A 16,131-nucleotide genomic window follows, 5' to 3' on the forward strand; every position below is an offset into this window, starting at 1 on the left:
ATGTTCTGCTGCACCAACTGAGCTGTCCAAGAGGCTTGGATTGACATCATTATGCTTAGGCTTGCTCGATGTCATTACTAAATAAACAAAATATACAGTACAACATTCATGATTTTCTACACATAATACATTATACACTACACATCAAACATTATATACTACACAAAAGCATTACATCATGCACATCAAACATTATATTATACACAAAAAAAATCATTTATTATCTGCAGAGCGTAACCTAAAAAACATACATAAACCCTGCACATACACAGCTACACATGAAAACTACAAGCACTTTCATTTCAACCCTACAACATTTAAACTAGCGTACACTATCACATTTTAACTTGCCCAATAAACGATTCCTTGTTATACAACAATTAAAACATTATATACTACACCAAAAACAAGGTCATAAATTCGAACATGCACATTAACCATTATAGCTTACACATCAAACATTATATCCTACACATCAAAAAACGATATTAATACTAAAACATAACTAATTTAATAAACCTACACACATCTCCACAAATCCTACACATAAATACATACTTACGTAGTATAACTTCAAAATATGAAGTTTCGTGGCTTATTAGACATACTCCGTACACAATTCCATGAACATTCCTACACACCTAATACATGTTATACCCAATAAAACAAATAAGAGACTACATCCACATAATGTAAAATAAGCTCTATATTTTAGTAAAAGCAAAATCAAATAATTGATTGCCTTCTTTCCTTAACTACTTCATAGCCACTTCCGCAACAAAACACAAACATTGATGCAACAACTCTCTCCATTTCACTCCTTTCTCTATGCTTTTCAAGAATTACATTACACAACCTACGCATTACATAATATATTCTAATTCTACACACCCTACACATAACGTAATACATGCACAAATTACACCTACACATAGCATGTAGGACTTAGCTTATATTATAAAACAACATCTTGTGTTTACTTACACATACAAATTATTCATATATATTATAGTGTAGATAACCAATACACAATTTTCAGATTAATTAAGTACCAATTTGCAGAAAACCAAATATAAAATTCTCAGATTAATCCTACATAATCTACAAAACTTTTAAGAAAACCTTACACAAATTACATATAAAATAAAATATACTTAAATTAAACACCAACCTAGCATACACAACTTGCAGAAAAACCCTACACAATTTTCGGATGAACCCTACACAATTTGCAAAAAAAGAAAAAAACGTACCAAATGGCATATAAACCTACACGGCCTACACATAATCTAATGGCCTACACATAACATAACGTACCATATATTCAAATTATATGAACCCTACACACTTTTTAGAGAACCCAACACAATTTGCAGAAAAATCAAGTACCGATATTTAAAAAAACCTAGTATTAATTTGCATATATACTCTACACAACCTACACATAACATAATGTAACATTTATTCAAATTAGATAAACCTTACACAAGAGAATAATAGTACCAATACCAATTTGCGTATAAACCCTACACAACCTACACATAAAATAATGTAACATATATTCAAATTGGATGAACCCTACACAATTTTTAGATGCACCATACACAATTTCTAGAAAAACCGAGTACCAATTTTTAAAAAATCCACACTGTAGGTGATTTTTTAGATTATATTATAGTTTGATTGAAACAAGCAACAAAATGTAGCCAATATACCTCAAATCCTTACGTCTTGTCTGGTCACCGATTAAAAAACCCAATTATGCTTGACAGACTAGATACCTAGCACTAATTATTGGCACTTACATATAGTTGCAAGCACAATCATTATATTAAACTTGTTGATTTGTTGTACCAATTGCATGTGGTGGACGGATTTTGTGCGATGAGTATTCGTAATGGTTTGGGAATGGAACTAGGGCATGAAAAAAGGATTGCTGGCGTTACAAATTTTAATCCTACACCTTTAGACTATTTTTGTCCTTTTTAACATAAAACAGCATATTACATTATTAAGATAATTACAAAAATGCCATCTTATGTTTAAACCATTGATTTGTGTATTCAAGGGTTGAGATTCACTTCTCGCGCTTTTCGCTCTAATATCACTTCTCGCATGATCCATCCCCATATATATATATATATATATAGGTGATGGACAAACTTTAGATTTGTTAATATTTGGGTTTTTACTAGTTAGCATAGTTGTATATAGTTTCCACTTTCCAGTGTCAGATGAAGCATAATACATCTGGAAACAAAAAAAACAAATGCAAAAAACAGTTTTGAGTAAAACATTTAGTTAATATTAATGATTATAAACATATAAGGGAGCGCGTGAATGTACCTACAGGACATGGTTTGGGAAAACAGCGACTGTAGCTCAATGAAACACGGTTTTCTGATCAAGAAACACCTTATATTTTTAGTACAGTATTGACTATTCAAGCTTATTAATTCAAAAATTATGCAACTTTTCATGGAAAAAAAATCTTGATACCCTTTTAACTGACCTCTATGAAACAAAAATGCCTTCTGTGATAGTCGTAGTAATGGAAGCATACTAAATAAGAAATCAACGACTTGAACCGAGCCAAAAAATCAGCAGACAAATCAAAATGTGGAGCTCCAAAACCAACATCACTAATGAACTAAGCAATAAATGGATAGGCCCAAATGTGAAGAAGTTGATGGCCTAAATACGATGTAATTGAGTCCAAATAAGCACCTGGCCTAACTCATTAGAAATTATATACCGGCCTACTGCAGTTAAGTTGCGAGGGTTCAGGGCTATCTCCGTAAATCGTGAAAAAATTTTAGGCCGAAGAGAGAAAAAAAATTTGAGCCTTAAATTAGTTGAGTAACTAGGTTTAAACATTAAGAATACATATATTGTTTTTTTTTTCAAAAAAACATATATAAATTTAAAAAAAAAAAATAGAAATCGAGCCTATCGGGGTGTCGGGCCAGGGTCGGTCGACCAGCCGGCCCTACCTCATAGCCGGCCTTGCATGCTCGGGCTGATGATTCTAGCCCTAATCTAGCCGGCGTCACGACCCCGAACCAGACTGGGAACCGGATTTTCAAGATACGACTCGGTTACAAGTCCTTTGGTTTGGATTCAACTTCATTATACCCCAAACCTTCCGGGATAGTATTATTATCTAGCTAGGTTCTTTTCATTGTGGTAAATTATCATGAATTACTATGTTGCACAGTCATCTGAACTAACAAGTCAGATTCCTCATCAGATTCTGCGCCACATTACCTTAGCTTCATCAAATTTATGATCTCATCTTGAAAATTAATTTTGTCTTAAGGAGACTTGTTTGAGGAACTTCCCTCTTCTTCAACAGGTTTACGGATTAATGCATAAATTTTTAGTATAACATGAACTCTACGTGTGTGTTAAAGGGGTTAGACACACCACTCCAAAGCATGATCTATTTATTAAACAGGTTAGAACGTCTAACTAAAACTCTGATTATTTTCGTGTGAAAATTTGTCATCCGTTGGTCGTAAGCCAATATAACCTTAATGATTTATTTTTGTTTTGTGAGAATGGATATATTTATGCTTATTTGAAAGTCGAGTGTAATTTATGCTTCCATTATGCCTCTCAACACGCATTCTCATGAATAATCGCGTCAAATGTGATGTTGGTTGCGGTCTTTGGGTCATAATTTGAGAAAATGTAACCAAAGCACGTGCCGATTAATTTACAAAGCATTAAGAATTAAAGATAAAATAAGATAATGAGTGATGTTTAGTAATAATATGGTGCAAGCAAACTCAACAAACCAAAACATAAATGGCGGAAATATTAATTATATCGGTTTTAGGCAGCCCACATGCGAAATTGTTATCAGCCTAGCTAATGAATGACCCAAACAAACAGTTAGGCACGACATTGAAAAATTTCGTTAACCGACACCTCAATGCTTATGTACATGGATATGGCTCGTCTGTTTCGGTTAAACTTCAACCTAGGAAGACTTTTAACTGACTTCATCATATTTATGAATCAAGTTCTGTTGAAATGCTCTCGATGTTGCGTTACAGTAATCTTGTGTCTTTGATTGGCTATTATAATTATGAAAAAGAGATGATCCTAGTGCATGATCATATGCCTGAGGGAATGCTTAATAATCATCTCCGTAAACTTCATAGCCCCGCTTCTTGGCTTCGGGGTCTCAACATTTGCATAGGTGCCGATTTTGGGTTACACCATCAACACACTGGTACTGGAATTCAAACTGTTGTCATACATCGCGATATAAAGAGTTCAAATATTATTACAAGAAAGTTGGGATGCGAAAATAGCAGACTTTGGATTGTTGAAAATACTTACGTTTCAAGACCTTATAAAGTTTGGCAACCTAGCGACCGACAAAAACTCTAATATCTTATTCATCTTGAATTGGGTGATTAAAGTTTTTGATTTTGGTTTATTTTTAATGTAGTGATCACTACCAAAAGTGATGTGTATAGCTTCAGAATAATATTGCTAGAGCTTTTATTAACGGGAAAAAGAGTAGTATTCAAGAGCCATGAAGAAAGTGGTGTTACACCCTAAGTCATGTAGTGGTCTATGTGGTTCCAGCAATCCTTTCTGGGGAGTTGACAAAGGTACGTGATAAGAGGCTAAAGCCGCCAGAGGGTACCGAGGCAAAGCACTGAAACTTATGGCACACGTCGCAGTACGTTGTGTGAATAGTGTAGATAGGCAAAGACCAACAATGATCGATATTGTTGCTATTCTAGAAAAGCTTTCGTACTCTATGATGAAAGTCACAACTATCAGATTTTAATAATTTCTAAATGAATTTCTAGATACTTTTCATTTTATGGGGTTGATTGTTTACAATGTGTAGTGGATGATTTCATCTTGGTATATATCTGTAAAGGTCACAACTTCCACTTTTGTATGAATTTAAGAAATAGATGTTTTGGCTTATAACGACTTGAAACTTGATTTCATCTTTCATTGCATGATTAAAAAGGTCGTCTTTGTAACACCTGAAAATAATAACAATGAAAAAATAACTAAACTAATTATTCTATATTATATTGTTCCCGGTGGATGAAGCTGAAACAAATCTGGACCGTAATAAGTCCTGATTTGCTTTCAGATGGCGGTTTTCACAGCAGCGGATTTCTTGCTCCCCGCTTTTTCCTCCCCACGTCGCGGTAACCTATATTCCTACGCTGCTTGCTTAAATATGAGAAACATTAATCGTTCCTTTTGTCAATCTCCCATGTTAAAGTGTTTGTAGCTTGAATCTCAATCTCATAAGGAAGCTAACTGTATCGCATTAGGGTTGGGAGTCCATCAACCGGCATCTTCCCCAAATCAATAGTCAACACCTATCATCCGCGACAATCTGTTTGCTTTCTTAGGAGAGGTAATAAAATTAGTCATATTTGTTTTTGTCAGGACCGTCTTTCGGGTGCAACCTTAGCAAAGGTTTGACAAGAACACACCGACTTAATTACTCAAAGACCGATTGAGTATCCCGGCGGAATCAGGATATTCAATGATTGAGAATGAAAGCTTGTGGAGAATTATCAAACACAAAACAATAAATGATAATCGGTAAAGACTATTTCAACGACAAAGATTCACTATATTAAATGATACGTCAATGATATAGTGAATGGAATGTCTAGGGTTTTGTGTGATGGCGGCTTTTGATATTCGTCTGCAAAGATTGTCAGTATGCGTGCCAAAAAACCGTTCCCTAGTCGTACCCTAGGATGTCTATATATAGACCCTAACATTCCATGTATACGTCCTAGACTTTACATAATGAAAGATAAATCTAATACAACTGTTTCAGACCTCGAGCAAGGTATATACCTTGCTCGAGCAAGCTTCCTATACAAGGTGTGCTCGGAGAGTGTCCTCGAGCATACTTTACTTAGAATATATTCTCTTTCGGAGAATACATATTCTCTTCGAGTAAGCTTCATTCCTCTTGACTTGTTCAAACTTTGCTAGAATAAGTCCATCGAGCAAGCTCATTCTTCTTGATGTCTTCATCTTTTCTTATTCAGCAATCTTTATCATGCTCGGATGTAAATCTTGCTCGGTAACTGAACTATGCTCGAAGTCTGTGCTTTGATTCACGTGACATCCTCTTATTGCATCCATGCTCGTCCCCATGTGCTCGTAACACTTGGCTGGAACTTGTATGATCAAGTTGTTTGCTCGATTGGCAATCCATGTTCGATAGAAGAATACCCTTGCTCGTTGAAGTGTAGCTTGCTCGAAGCCTTCAACACTTAAGAATCAACCATTTAAGATTCAGAACCTTGCTCGAAGTAGTAAAAACCATGCTCGATCGTCTGGGCTTGCTCGTATTCCATACTTAGCCGTTTCTCAGGAGGTTGAGAAGATTCCAATCTTCCTTATTAAGAAATCCGACCCAACAGTTTTGATTATCTTGGATTGGTAACCTTAATTTAGGTTTAGATCATTTATGTTGTAGGATAATAAGTAGTAGATGAAAGGTCAAAGTCTGCTATAATGGTTGTTTCAGAGAGGAAGAAAGATACACTTCTAATGATGATTGCTGCCAATTTGCTTTGATAATTTCTCCATTGTCTGTAAAATATGCTATATATGGACACTGCTTTTATGGTAAGTTTTCTATTAGTTTTCTGATTTTTCTATTAGTTTTGCTGCTTTTACGGTAAATTAACACTTTTTTACAACAATTAATCCATCAAAAGTTGCACTTTTATAACAGCAAAAAATATGTAATAAATCAACTCCTTTGATAGAACTTAAAGACAACTCTATATAGCAAGGTCTTTCGAGGATAATAAATTGCTGTAAAAACAGCAGACATCTGGCCGGAAAGTAAATCGAACTTTGTAAATTTACATTTTTTAACCACTTAAGTATCTATAAAGTTATATTTTTTTAATCAAAATGTTTTTCAAGTCAACAAAAGTAAAAGAGCAAATATTACATTTTTTTCTATTAGTTTGTTGTGTAAAAAGTGTTAATTTATTACTTTTTTGCTGTCAATTAGTGCAATTTTTTGGTCATTTTTTGCTGTCAAAATGTGTAAATTTTTTTGAACTTAATTGCTGTCATAAGAGAGTTTCTACTTCCTATCAAAAGAGCAGTTATATGGTATGGTGTTGCTATTACCAGGAGCATTATTACAGACCAAGGCCACCAGGTTAAAAGAGGTGCAGATGTGTTTATATTGGCATTTTCTCTTATTAGCAAGCTCAACTATGAAAAGATATCCAAGAAGGTAGTTTCTTATTTTAGTTTTTACTTTGTGTAAATAGACAATGTAGTTATATATAATATATTGTTCCCCGTCAATGGAACCAACTTTTGAATGCATTACCACCGTTAGATTATCCGAAAATGAAATCTAGGCCCTTAAAAATCTAAAAAATCCTTCTAGAAGCAGAGGTTATCTACAGTCTTCTTCGAATTTCAGAGAACTTTCCCTTGCCTAGTTGCTCTTCATTGCAAATTGAGCGCTAATATCGGGTAATGTGTCAATTTTACATAGCTTTCTGTTTCAATTCACAATTAGTTGTGTCATTCAATCTGAATTGTTACCTGTCTATAATTTTATTTTGAAGATCACAATTCATATTCTCTGAATTCAAAGTATGGATGAAATGTTTATGATGCCGGTAAACACAACGCAGGTTATTTGGATTTTCTTGATTCCCATTAGTTTTGCATTTACATGTCTAATAAACTTCTCTCTCTGTTTTTTTTTTGGTTATATATATTGTGGATAAATAATCTAACAAAAATAATTCTTATCTTTTACAACAGTTTCTTTTGCTATTATGTTATTTTCTACCTCACAAAGATATTGATGAACAGATGTTTTCAACCAAGAAGGAATCTCATATAGACAGAAGCTCATACTTTTGGTTCCTTTTTTGAATTTCAATCATCATACAATTTGTGGATCTTATTTTGATTCATGGCTGGTATATGTAAGTAATAATCTTAATATCTTTTTTCTAGTATTGTTATTAGCCAATACTAATCACTTTTGAAAAAAATTTATTCACAGGTTTAGGCAGCCTATCTAAGTTAATTGGGTGTATGCTATGCCAGTAGCTAAAGAGAAGACACATCAGGTTTTGTTTTTTTTTCTTTTTGTTTTTTTTTTCCTAAAGTTGTTGGTTATGCCAAACATATAAGCATATTTTCATTGAATTTGCCTAATTTAACGTATAAATATCTTTTTGACTTCATATCTATATAAATACTAAAGTGTTTGCAGGTTCGTCGGGCTGGATGTAAGGGGTTCAGTTGAGGAGTTGTGGCAATATTTGTTATATGTTACATGAAGCCATGTTGACTCATTATCATACCTGTGTGATGAAGCGTATTGTTGCTATTAAAATGGAAAAAAGAATGGTGCAGTTGGTTGATGGAAAGGTATAGTATGAAGAATAATTTGGTCTTTTGTGCATTATGTGAAGGATTGGTTGGTTGATGCTGAATCTTTCATTTATTTTGACTTTCAATGGATTACACCATTAAAGGACTGCACCATTAGATGAACCTGGGGCAAGTATAGATTTGTTGTTTGTATTATAGATGCTGATTGTGACTGGTGGGTTTTGTATTCTATAAATCCTTTTGTGTTCTATAAATCCAGTTGAGTAAAATAAAAGTTTTTAGTTGAATTTTTGGGCCGGTACATGCCTTTGTTTCAGATATAGGTTTTACGCTTTACAATTGCTTGGGATACGGGGAATTGTTTCAAGAATTGTTGTTGAGGCCATTTTTTTCTCTGAGTTCTTTGTAGGTAAATATGTAATTGTAACTTAATAAATTTACCATGACACTGTTCCCCTATACCAAAAAAATAAATAAAAAAATTAACCTTTTTATATATAACATGAACCTTTTGATGAAACATTCTCACCCATCTTCATTTGGAAAAAATATTATTTTTTGATTGAAAAGAAAAAACAGATACTTATGCCATTGTGACAATAAAATGCCCGTCCACCGGACGGGTATAAAACTAGTTGAGGTTTGGTTGCAATCATTAGACTTATTATTTTGCATTGGGTCCAAACTGTTATTGTGGAGATCCAAACATGGGTTTGGAATTATGAAAATGGAGACTGATGGATATGTACAAGAAACTCACAATATTTCCTTATGTAATGAATCATAAAGTTAAGATTCTGAAAAGGGTAAAACAAGGCGAGGAATGTGAAAGTCATCAAGAAGGGTGTTGGTATAGGAGTGCAAAATTGACATACAATCCATAGAAATGCTAGTACTAAGGAGGAGGGATATAAATGGAATTATACTAAAGTGGTACATGGTCACCGGGCCAAAATTGAGAGTATTCTCATCCAATTCTTTAAAATTTTGTGAGGAGAGTTTGTAAATTATACGGTGGGGTTTTGAGTGGTTGTAAGTGTAAATTATAGGGTGGAGAGAGAAAATGTAGTGTTTTTTTTGTAAATTTGGGGAAAATGTAGTGATTTTTTGTAAATTATATGGTGGAGAGAGAAAATTGTAATGATTAAAGTATAAAAAAAATATTATTTAATTAAACAGAAGAGAGAAATATAGTGTTTTTAGTGTAATTATAGAGATTAGGATAGAGGATCGGTTAAGAATGCTCTGATAATGAGTGTTTTTGATAAGGGGTTTGACCGGTTTAGGCCTATTATCAGATTTATGATATATAGTATTCTGATATAGTTGACTTTTTTATGTGTATTGAGTTTTTGGTCGATGCTAACCGGTTGAGGACCATCTTTCCAGATTGGTAGAAAGAGAAGAGGAGGAAGATGCCTGAGAGATAAATGAGTCATTTTCGGATGAACAACTGTTCTTCGTGTCAACCTTACCATGATATGCTGACATCCTTAATTTTCTTGTTGCAGGTACCATCCCAGATTTTTGGCCAAAGAAAAAAAAGCACCAATTCATGGCTAAAGTGAAACAGTATGTATGGGAGGACCCAGATTTGTTTAAGATTGGGGCGGATCAAGTGTTTCGAAGATGTATTCCAGATTAGGAGATTCGGAGTGTGTTGTCACACGCGCATTCACTTGCATGTGGTGGCCATTTCAGTGGGCAGAAAACTGGTTATAAGATTTTAGCATGTGGTTTTTACTAGCAGAATATGCTAAAAACTGTGTGAGATGCCAACAGTTGGGTAGCATTTCCAAGAGAAACGAGATGCCCATGCAACCAATCCTCGTAGTAGACATTTTTGATGTTTGGGGGATTGATTTTATGGGTCCGTTTCCAAATTCCTTCTGGAATTATTACATTTTGGTGGCGGTTGATTATATTTCAAAATGGGTCGAAGCAATCGCCACCAAAACAAATGACCATGCCGTTATTTGTAAGTTTGTCCAAACGAACATATTTTCTAGATTTGGTGTCCACCGTATTATTATAAGTGATGGGGGATCACATTGTAAAAACTTTAACTTTGGAAAACTACTTAAACGGTATGGCATAAACCATCGAATAGCCACACCATACCATCCACAAACGAGTGGTCAGGTGGAAGTGTCCAATAGGCAGATAAAAGAAATTTTACAAAAGACGGTGAGGCCCGATCGAAAAGATTGGTCTACAAAGTTAAATGATGCTTTATAGGCCTACCGAACAGCTTTCAAAACGCCTATCGGCACCACCCCCTATCGGTTGGTTTATGGAAAGGGTTGCCATTTGCCCGTAGAACTTGCTCATCCGGCATTATGGGATGCGAAGAATGTTAATTTGGATTATGAGTGTGCAGATAAGGAGCGTAAGTTGAATATCTACGAGTTGGAGGAGCTTAGAGATGAAGCGTATGAGTGTGCTTCCGCATACAAAGATAGAATGAAGCGAGTACACGATGCGAAGATTAAGCGGAAGGAATTTGAAGAAGGTCAAACGATGCGAAGGAATTCGATAGCAAAGGTGTTTCCCGGGAAGCTTCCCGAAGAGCAAGTGGTTGGGGCCATACCAGGTTAAGCTTGTCGGAAATTTCGGCGAGGTCGAAATTGAAGATTTCGACGACCACTTAAGGCAGCATCGCTTAAAACCGTATTTGGAAGATGCAGATTTGAATAAAACCATACATGAGTTGGTGGTGAGCTTCATAGCGAGTGCACTGACATATTCCGCCGACTGTTAAGGGCTAGGTAACGTCGGGCTGTAGATGATAAATACAGCGCTTTCCGGGAGGCAACCCGGGTTTGGTTTGAACATTTCTATGTTAATCAGTTAAAAAAATAAAAGGAAAAAAAATTGAGCTGAAGCCACCGTAGCCTACGGTGGCTTGTCCATAGCTTAAAGTGGCACCGTAGGCTACGGTCTGCAGATTTTGTATTACGGTAAGTTGATTACCGTAGGCTACGGTAAAGGACTGTAGCTTTCAGTGAGTGCAGGTCCAGGTCGCGAAAAAAAAAATTAAATTCTAATTAACCACAACCATATGTTTAACCTAACATCCTTCTTCCATCTTCTTTTATTCTTCTCCTTCTTCTTCATCTTCACCATAACTCTACCTTCTCCACAACCCTAACTCACTCAATCCTCCACCAAATCTTTCGATTCCGGGGTTTAATCTCACTAATTTTTTGAGAGGAATCAAATTGTAGTGTCGGTTTCCTTTAATTCCTCTTCGTTTTCTGCCGGATTCGTGAAGGGTGACGAACCCTAGAAATCCAATTCGGGGTTTTTCGTGTTTCATTGTTTATTTTAGTAATTGGAGTGTCTAGAGACTTGTTACAACATTCAAGGTACATTGATTATTGTTTTATTGATGATTGGTTGAGGTATGTTGTTCCTAGTTCTTTGGTGAATGTACTTGGTTTGATATATGGTTTTGGGGTTGGTTTGTGATTGTGTTCTACATCTTATGAGTATTGGTTATTGTTGGGGGCTAGTACACTTGGGTCTTGGGTCATTGATTGGTATGGCTGTTATCATGGTTTAACATTTTTGAAAGTTGGAATTTAACGAGTAAAACAAGAGTTTGGTAACAAAAAGGATGCGTTCATAATCAATGATTTTTGGCAATGAGTTGTTAATGGGGTTTAACACATGGGCATGACTAACCATGAATGCATGATCAACGACAAGTGTGGGGAAATTTTGGGTTGGTGTTAGTCATAGTGAGAACCTCGGTTAATGTATTGTGTTTGTTACGTTTGTGTAGGATGGGAAGGACAGGTGATACTCGTAGGAATCCACCACTGTAAGGCCCCGTTCCCGGTAACCCTACTTTGGTGTTGGATTTACTCATAAACACAGTTCTAAAATCAGAGTTAGTAAAAACTTTCACGGAATAATTAAAACTTCATACATTACATTACAAAACATCAAATCATGTGTTAACATACAAGTTATCTTTTCATAAATATTAACATAAAATAGTCATGACACTTCTTCATAGATGCCAGTCTCTTTAGCTCGTGCCATGTGTCCCTCCTCAAGCCAGCTGCCTCAACCTATTTGCCTACGTGCATACTAAAAATCAGCTACGCTGAGTGAGTTCTAGTTAATCAATTAACATATATTACATTCATACCATACTCATACGTGTCCGGAGATACGTATTTATACCTTATTTACTATCACTTCTTTCATACATACTTTACATACATGCATACGTTCTTACATACTTTCTTTCATAAAACCCTGTGGTATACCATAAGCTATTCTATCTTAAACATCACAGATATTATAAGGGTCTGGTCCCTAACATCACAGACATTATAAGGTTCTGGTCCCTAACATCACAGATATTATGAGGGTCTGGTCCCCAACATCTCAGATATTATGAGGGTCTGGTCCCTAACATCACATATATTATAAGGGTCTGGTCCTAACATCTCAGATATTATGAGAGTCCGGTCCCTTCTGTCTCGAATAACCATACATTTATTATACGTGCATACTTTACATATCTTCTAGTTATAAATACATACATACTCGTTCATACAATTATTATGTAATAATACATTCAATACACAACCATACACATATCATACACTTGCCAATCAAGTAAATGTGTTATCTATCACATAGGAGTATGCACACAGCCCCGAAAACATAACAGATAAAGGGGGCTAGAACTCACCTGGAGCCGGTTTCTCTCGCCGTTAATGGTAATGCCCTTCCTTAGTTGTGCACGGCTAACTGTACAATACATTATACGTGTCAATTATCCAATACTACTACTTCCTACATCTAAGTTAAGAAAACCCTCAACTAACGGGGGTCCGGGGGCAGCGCCCCTGGTAGCGGGGTCTAGGGGCAGCAGCCCCTAGCAGGGTCCAAGGGGCAGAGCCCCTGGCTGGGGTTGAGCTGGAAGAATTTCATTAACAGTCCTTTAACAAAAATGCATCAGAAAATGAATTTCATAAAATTTCGCATGGAAGAATTTCGCTTCGCATGGAATTTTTCTTCGCATGAATTTTTCGCTTCGCATGGCTGTGCGATGCGAATTATTGATTTCGCTTCGCATGGCTATGCGATGCGAAATCGACTTATGCGAAAATACCTCATTTTCTTCATTTTTTTTGCCATTTTAAGCCAAATTACTCCGTGACTCTTCCTTAGGACCCGATTTTACCCTTTTTATGGGTTTTGGGTTGTACCAACTTTGTATACCCGTGTTTTATGAAGTTCGAACATCACCTTTTTGTCCTATAACATACCCGTGAGGTTATAACTCACCAAGTTTATGTTTTTCTTACATTTCACAATCCGATCTATCATCCTATCAGGATCCAAGACGACTCGAGGATCTGGACGTGATTCTTGGGGTTTGATGACGTTCACACACGAGGTCCTTTCTTCTTTTAGTTCGGGATTAGGTTCGGGTGTTAGAGAGAAAGTGTGTGTGTTTCTTGAGGGTGTGTGTTGTGAAAGGGAGGAAATGGTGAAAGGGTGGAGGGGTAGGGTTATATATAGGGGGCTATGGGCCCCACAACCCTCTCACACTTTCATATCCAATTATTATCCAACATTTACACACAATCAAATTAACGACAAATACGTGATAATAAATTTTCTTTTATTTATTACTCTCAAAAGTACGGATGTTACAACCACGGAACAAGGGTAAGGCAACCTCATCTTTGGCTGCACCGGATCCTCCATTACCAAAACGAAGGCTAATTTTAAGGGATGACGATGAGGAGCATGATCCGATGGAGGAACCGTATGAAGATGAAGACATGGCACCTCCTGTTAAGCCAATCTGGAAAGGAGGTCCTTTGTCAACGATTGATCCTCGGTGGCAGGCAAAATTATTTAACGATGAGATGAATAAGTTGCAGATGAAGAACTTGGGGTTTATTTGTGAGAAGAAAGTCGGCGTTGGTGATATGAAACCATTCGGGATTGTCAGAATGTTTAAGAATGAAGGATGGGAAGCCGCTTTGAAATGCTACGATGGTGAAACCAAAGTCTTGTATATGGAGATTATTCAGGAGTGGGTATCCACTTTGAGATTGGATTGGGGTAATAACCCACCAAAAACTATGAGGTTGATTGGAATGGCTAACAATAAGGAGGTTGTGATGTCAATGGACAGTCTTCGCCGTATTGCTTAGTTTGATTCGCGGCCATCAGGGGAATACATCTACCCGTCGGAAGCTGATCTCTACCAACACCCCGACAAACACCCACGTATGAAATGATGAAGGCGGAATTATTCAAACCGGCGATGGGTCACAAGTTGTTAAGGAATAATCAGAGGGGACATGTGAGATTACTGTTGAGTTTGGTGATTACTAATGTTATGCCACGATGAGGGGATCGAACAAGTGTACGGTAGTGGGAGATCCCTATTTTGTATGCGTTAATGACAGGGAAGCCAAAAATTTCATTCCGGTATTTGGTTATGATGAATATTTGGGAGGCTCGTCAATCGAAGAAGAAACTGATTATCCCACATTGCCGACTGATAAAGGCTTTACTGAAAATGAAAGGTGCCATCGGCGAGGATACACCAAGTATTGAAAAGATCCATACTCCTTTTTCGATGGACCAAATGGAGAAGGAAGGATAGGAGACTGAGCGAACAGAGCAGTATTTGATTTTGAAGCATTGGGATACCAAGACGTTGTTGAAAGCATTGAAGAATAGTGATGCTGATGATGTTGTGGAAGAAGTTTATGAGCCGATGGTTGGCGGGGTCAGTAGTGGGGTAGCACCACGAGGTGGTTTTGAGAGTGGTCAAGCGGGTTGTTTGTTTGAGCAGCCACCTTTTATTCCAATTCAGGAACCGCATGTGATGTTTCAAGATGATGCACGAATGACTGAATGGCTTCAAAATTTGAGGCCTGATGTTTATGGGGGTTGGAGTAACGAGTTTCAGTACATGTACGACCAACAGAATCGGAACGCGGAATTACAGCATCGGGAAACTCAGCGATTGTATAACAGGATGGAGCTGTGGAATCAAACCCATGCATATAATTTTCAGCAGGAGATTAATGACAGACACATGGACGATCTCCACAACAGGATGCATGAGGCATGGCATCGTGGGGGAGCCGGTGGTGGCAAACTCGCCTATGATCGATTACACTGCTTTGGGGGTCCTTATGATGGTAGTGTCCAGTATCCACCACCACACCTGCACCACTCCCGCTGGGTTGATCCACATGTAGATGCGGCACGAGATTCAGCTGCAGGTAACTCGTCGGGTGCGTTTAACTTTTCTGGAGTGATGGAGACGATGAGGTCGATCTTTGGTGACCCGTAACCCCCGTACTATTGAGCACTCGCTGATCGGCTGATCAGGTCCATGTGTCTCTCCTTATCTCTATGTTTCTTTTGAACAATTTTTCTTTATTTTTATTTGTTCGGGCGATCGGGGGTTGCGTGAGACTTGTTGGCATGTTTGTTTGTTTCGTGAATTATGTGTGGTCAGCGGTGGTGTTCAACTTTTTATCTTTTGTGTATGGTTGCTTGTGTTTAGTGTCGTTTTTATGTGTAATCGGGTAGGATTTTCTGGATGCCTCACTTATGTTTTGATGGTAACTTACATTGGGGACAATGTAATGCTTAAGTGTGGGGATGCGGGTTTGGTTTAAAAGTGAAAAATGCGAATAATGTCCTGAGATTTTTATACTTATAAACAATGAAAAA

General features: G+C 36.8%; 1 protein-coding gene across 1 annotated transcript; it reads left to right on the forward strand.

The window, feature by feature from the left end:
• Positions 1 to 8,397: 8,397 nt before the first annotated feature.
• Positions 8,398 to 10,995, forward strand: LOC143529799 (uncharacterized). Its single transcript, XM_077025507.1, has 2 exons — positions 8,398 to 8,433; positions 10,636 to 10,995. Exons 1-2 carry the CDS (start codon positions 8,398 to 8,400, stop codon positions 10,993 to 10,995), a joined length of 396 nt encoding a protein of 131 aa, XP_076881622.1.
• The last annotated feature ends 5,136 nt before the right edge of the window (positions 10,996 to 16,131 follow it).

This window comes from Bidens hawaiensis, unplaced genomic scaffold (genome assembly GCF_021521415.1).
Source record: "Bidens hawaiensis isolate Kalapana, Puna unplaced genomic scaffold, B.hawaiensis_p1.1 tig00008706_1, whole genome shotgun sequence".
Taxonomy (NCBI): Eukaryota; Viridiplantae; Streptophyta; class Magnoliopsida; order Asterales; family Asteraceae; genus Bidens; species Bidens hawaiensis.

Coding starts and splice junctions, on each gene's coding strand:
- LOC143529799 (XM_077025507.1), top strand. CDS start 8,398: ATGGAAAAAAGAATGGTGCAGTTGGTTGATGGAAAG. Junction 8,434..10,635: donor TGCAGTTGGTTGATGGAAAG/GTATAGTATGAA, acceptor GATGCTTTATAG/GCCTACCGAACAGCTTTCAA.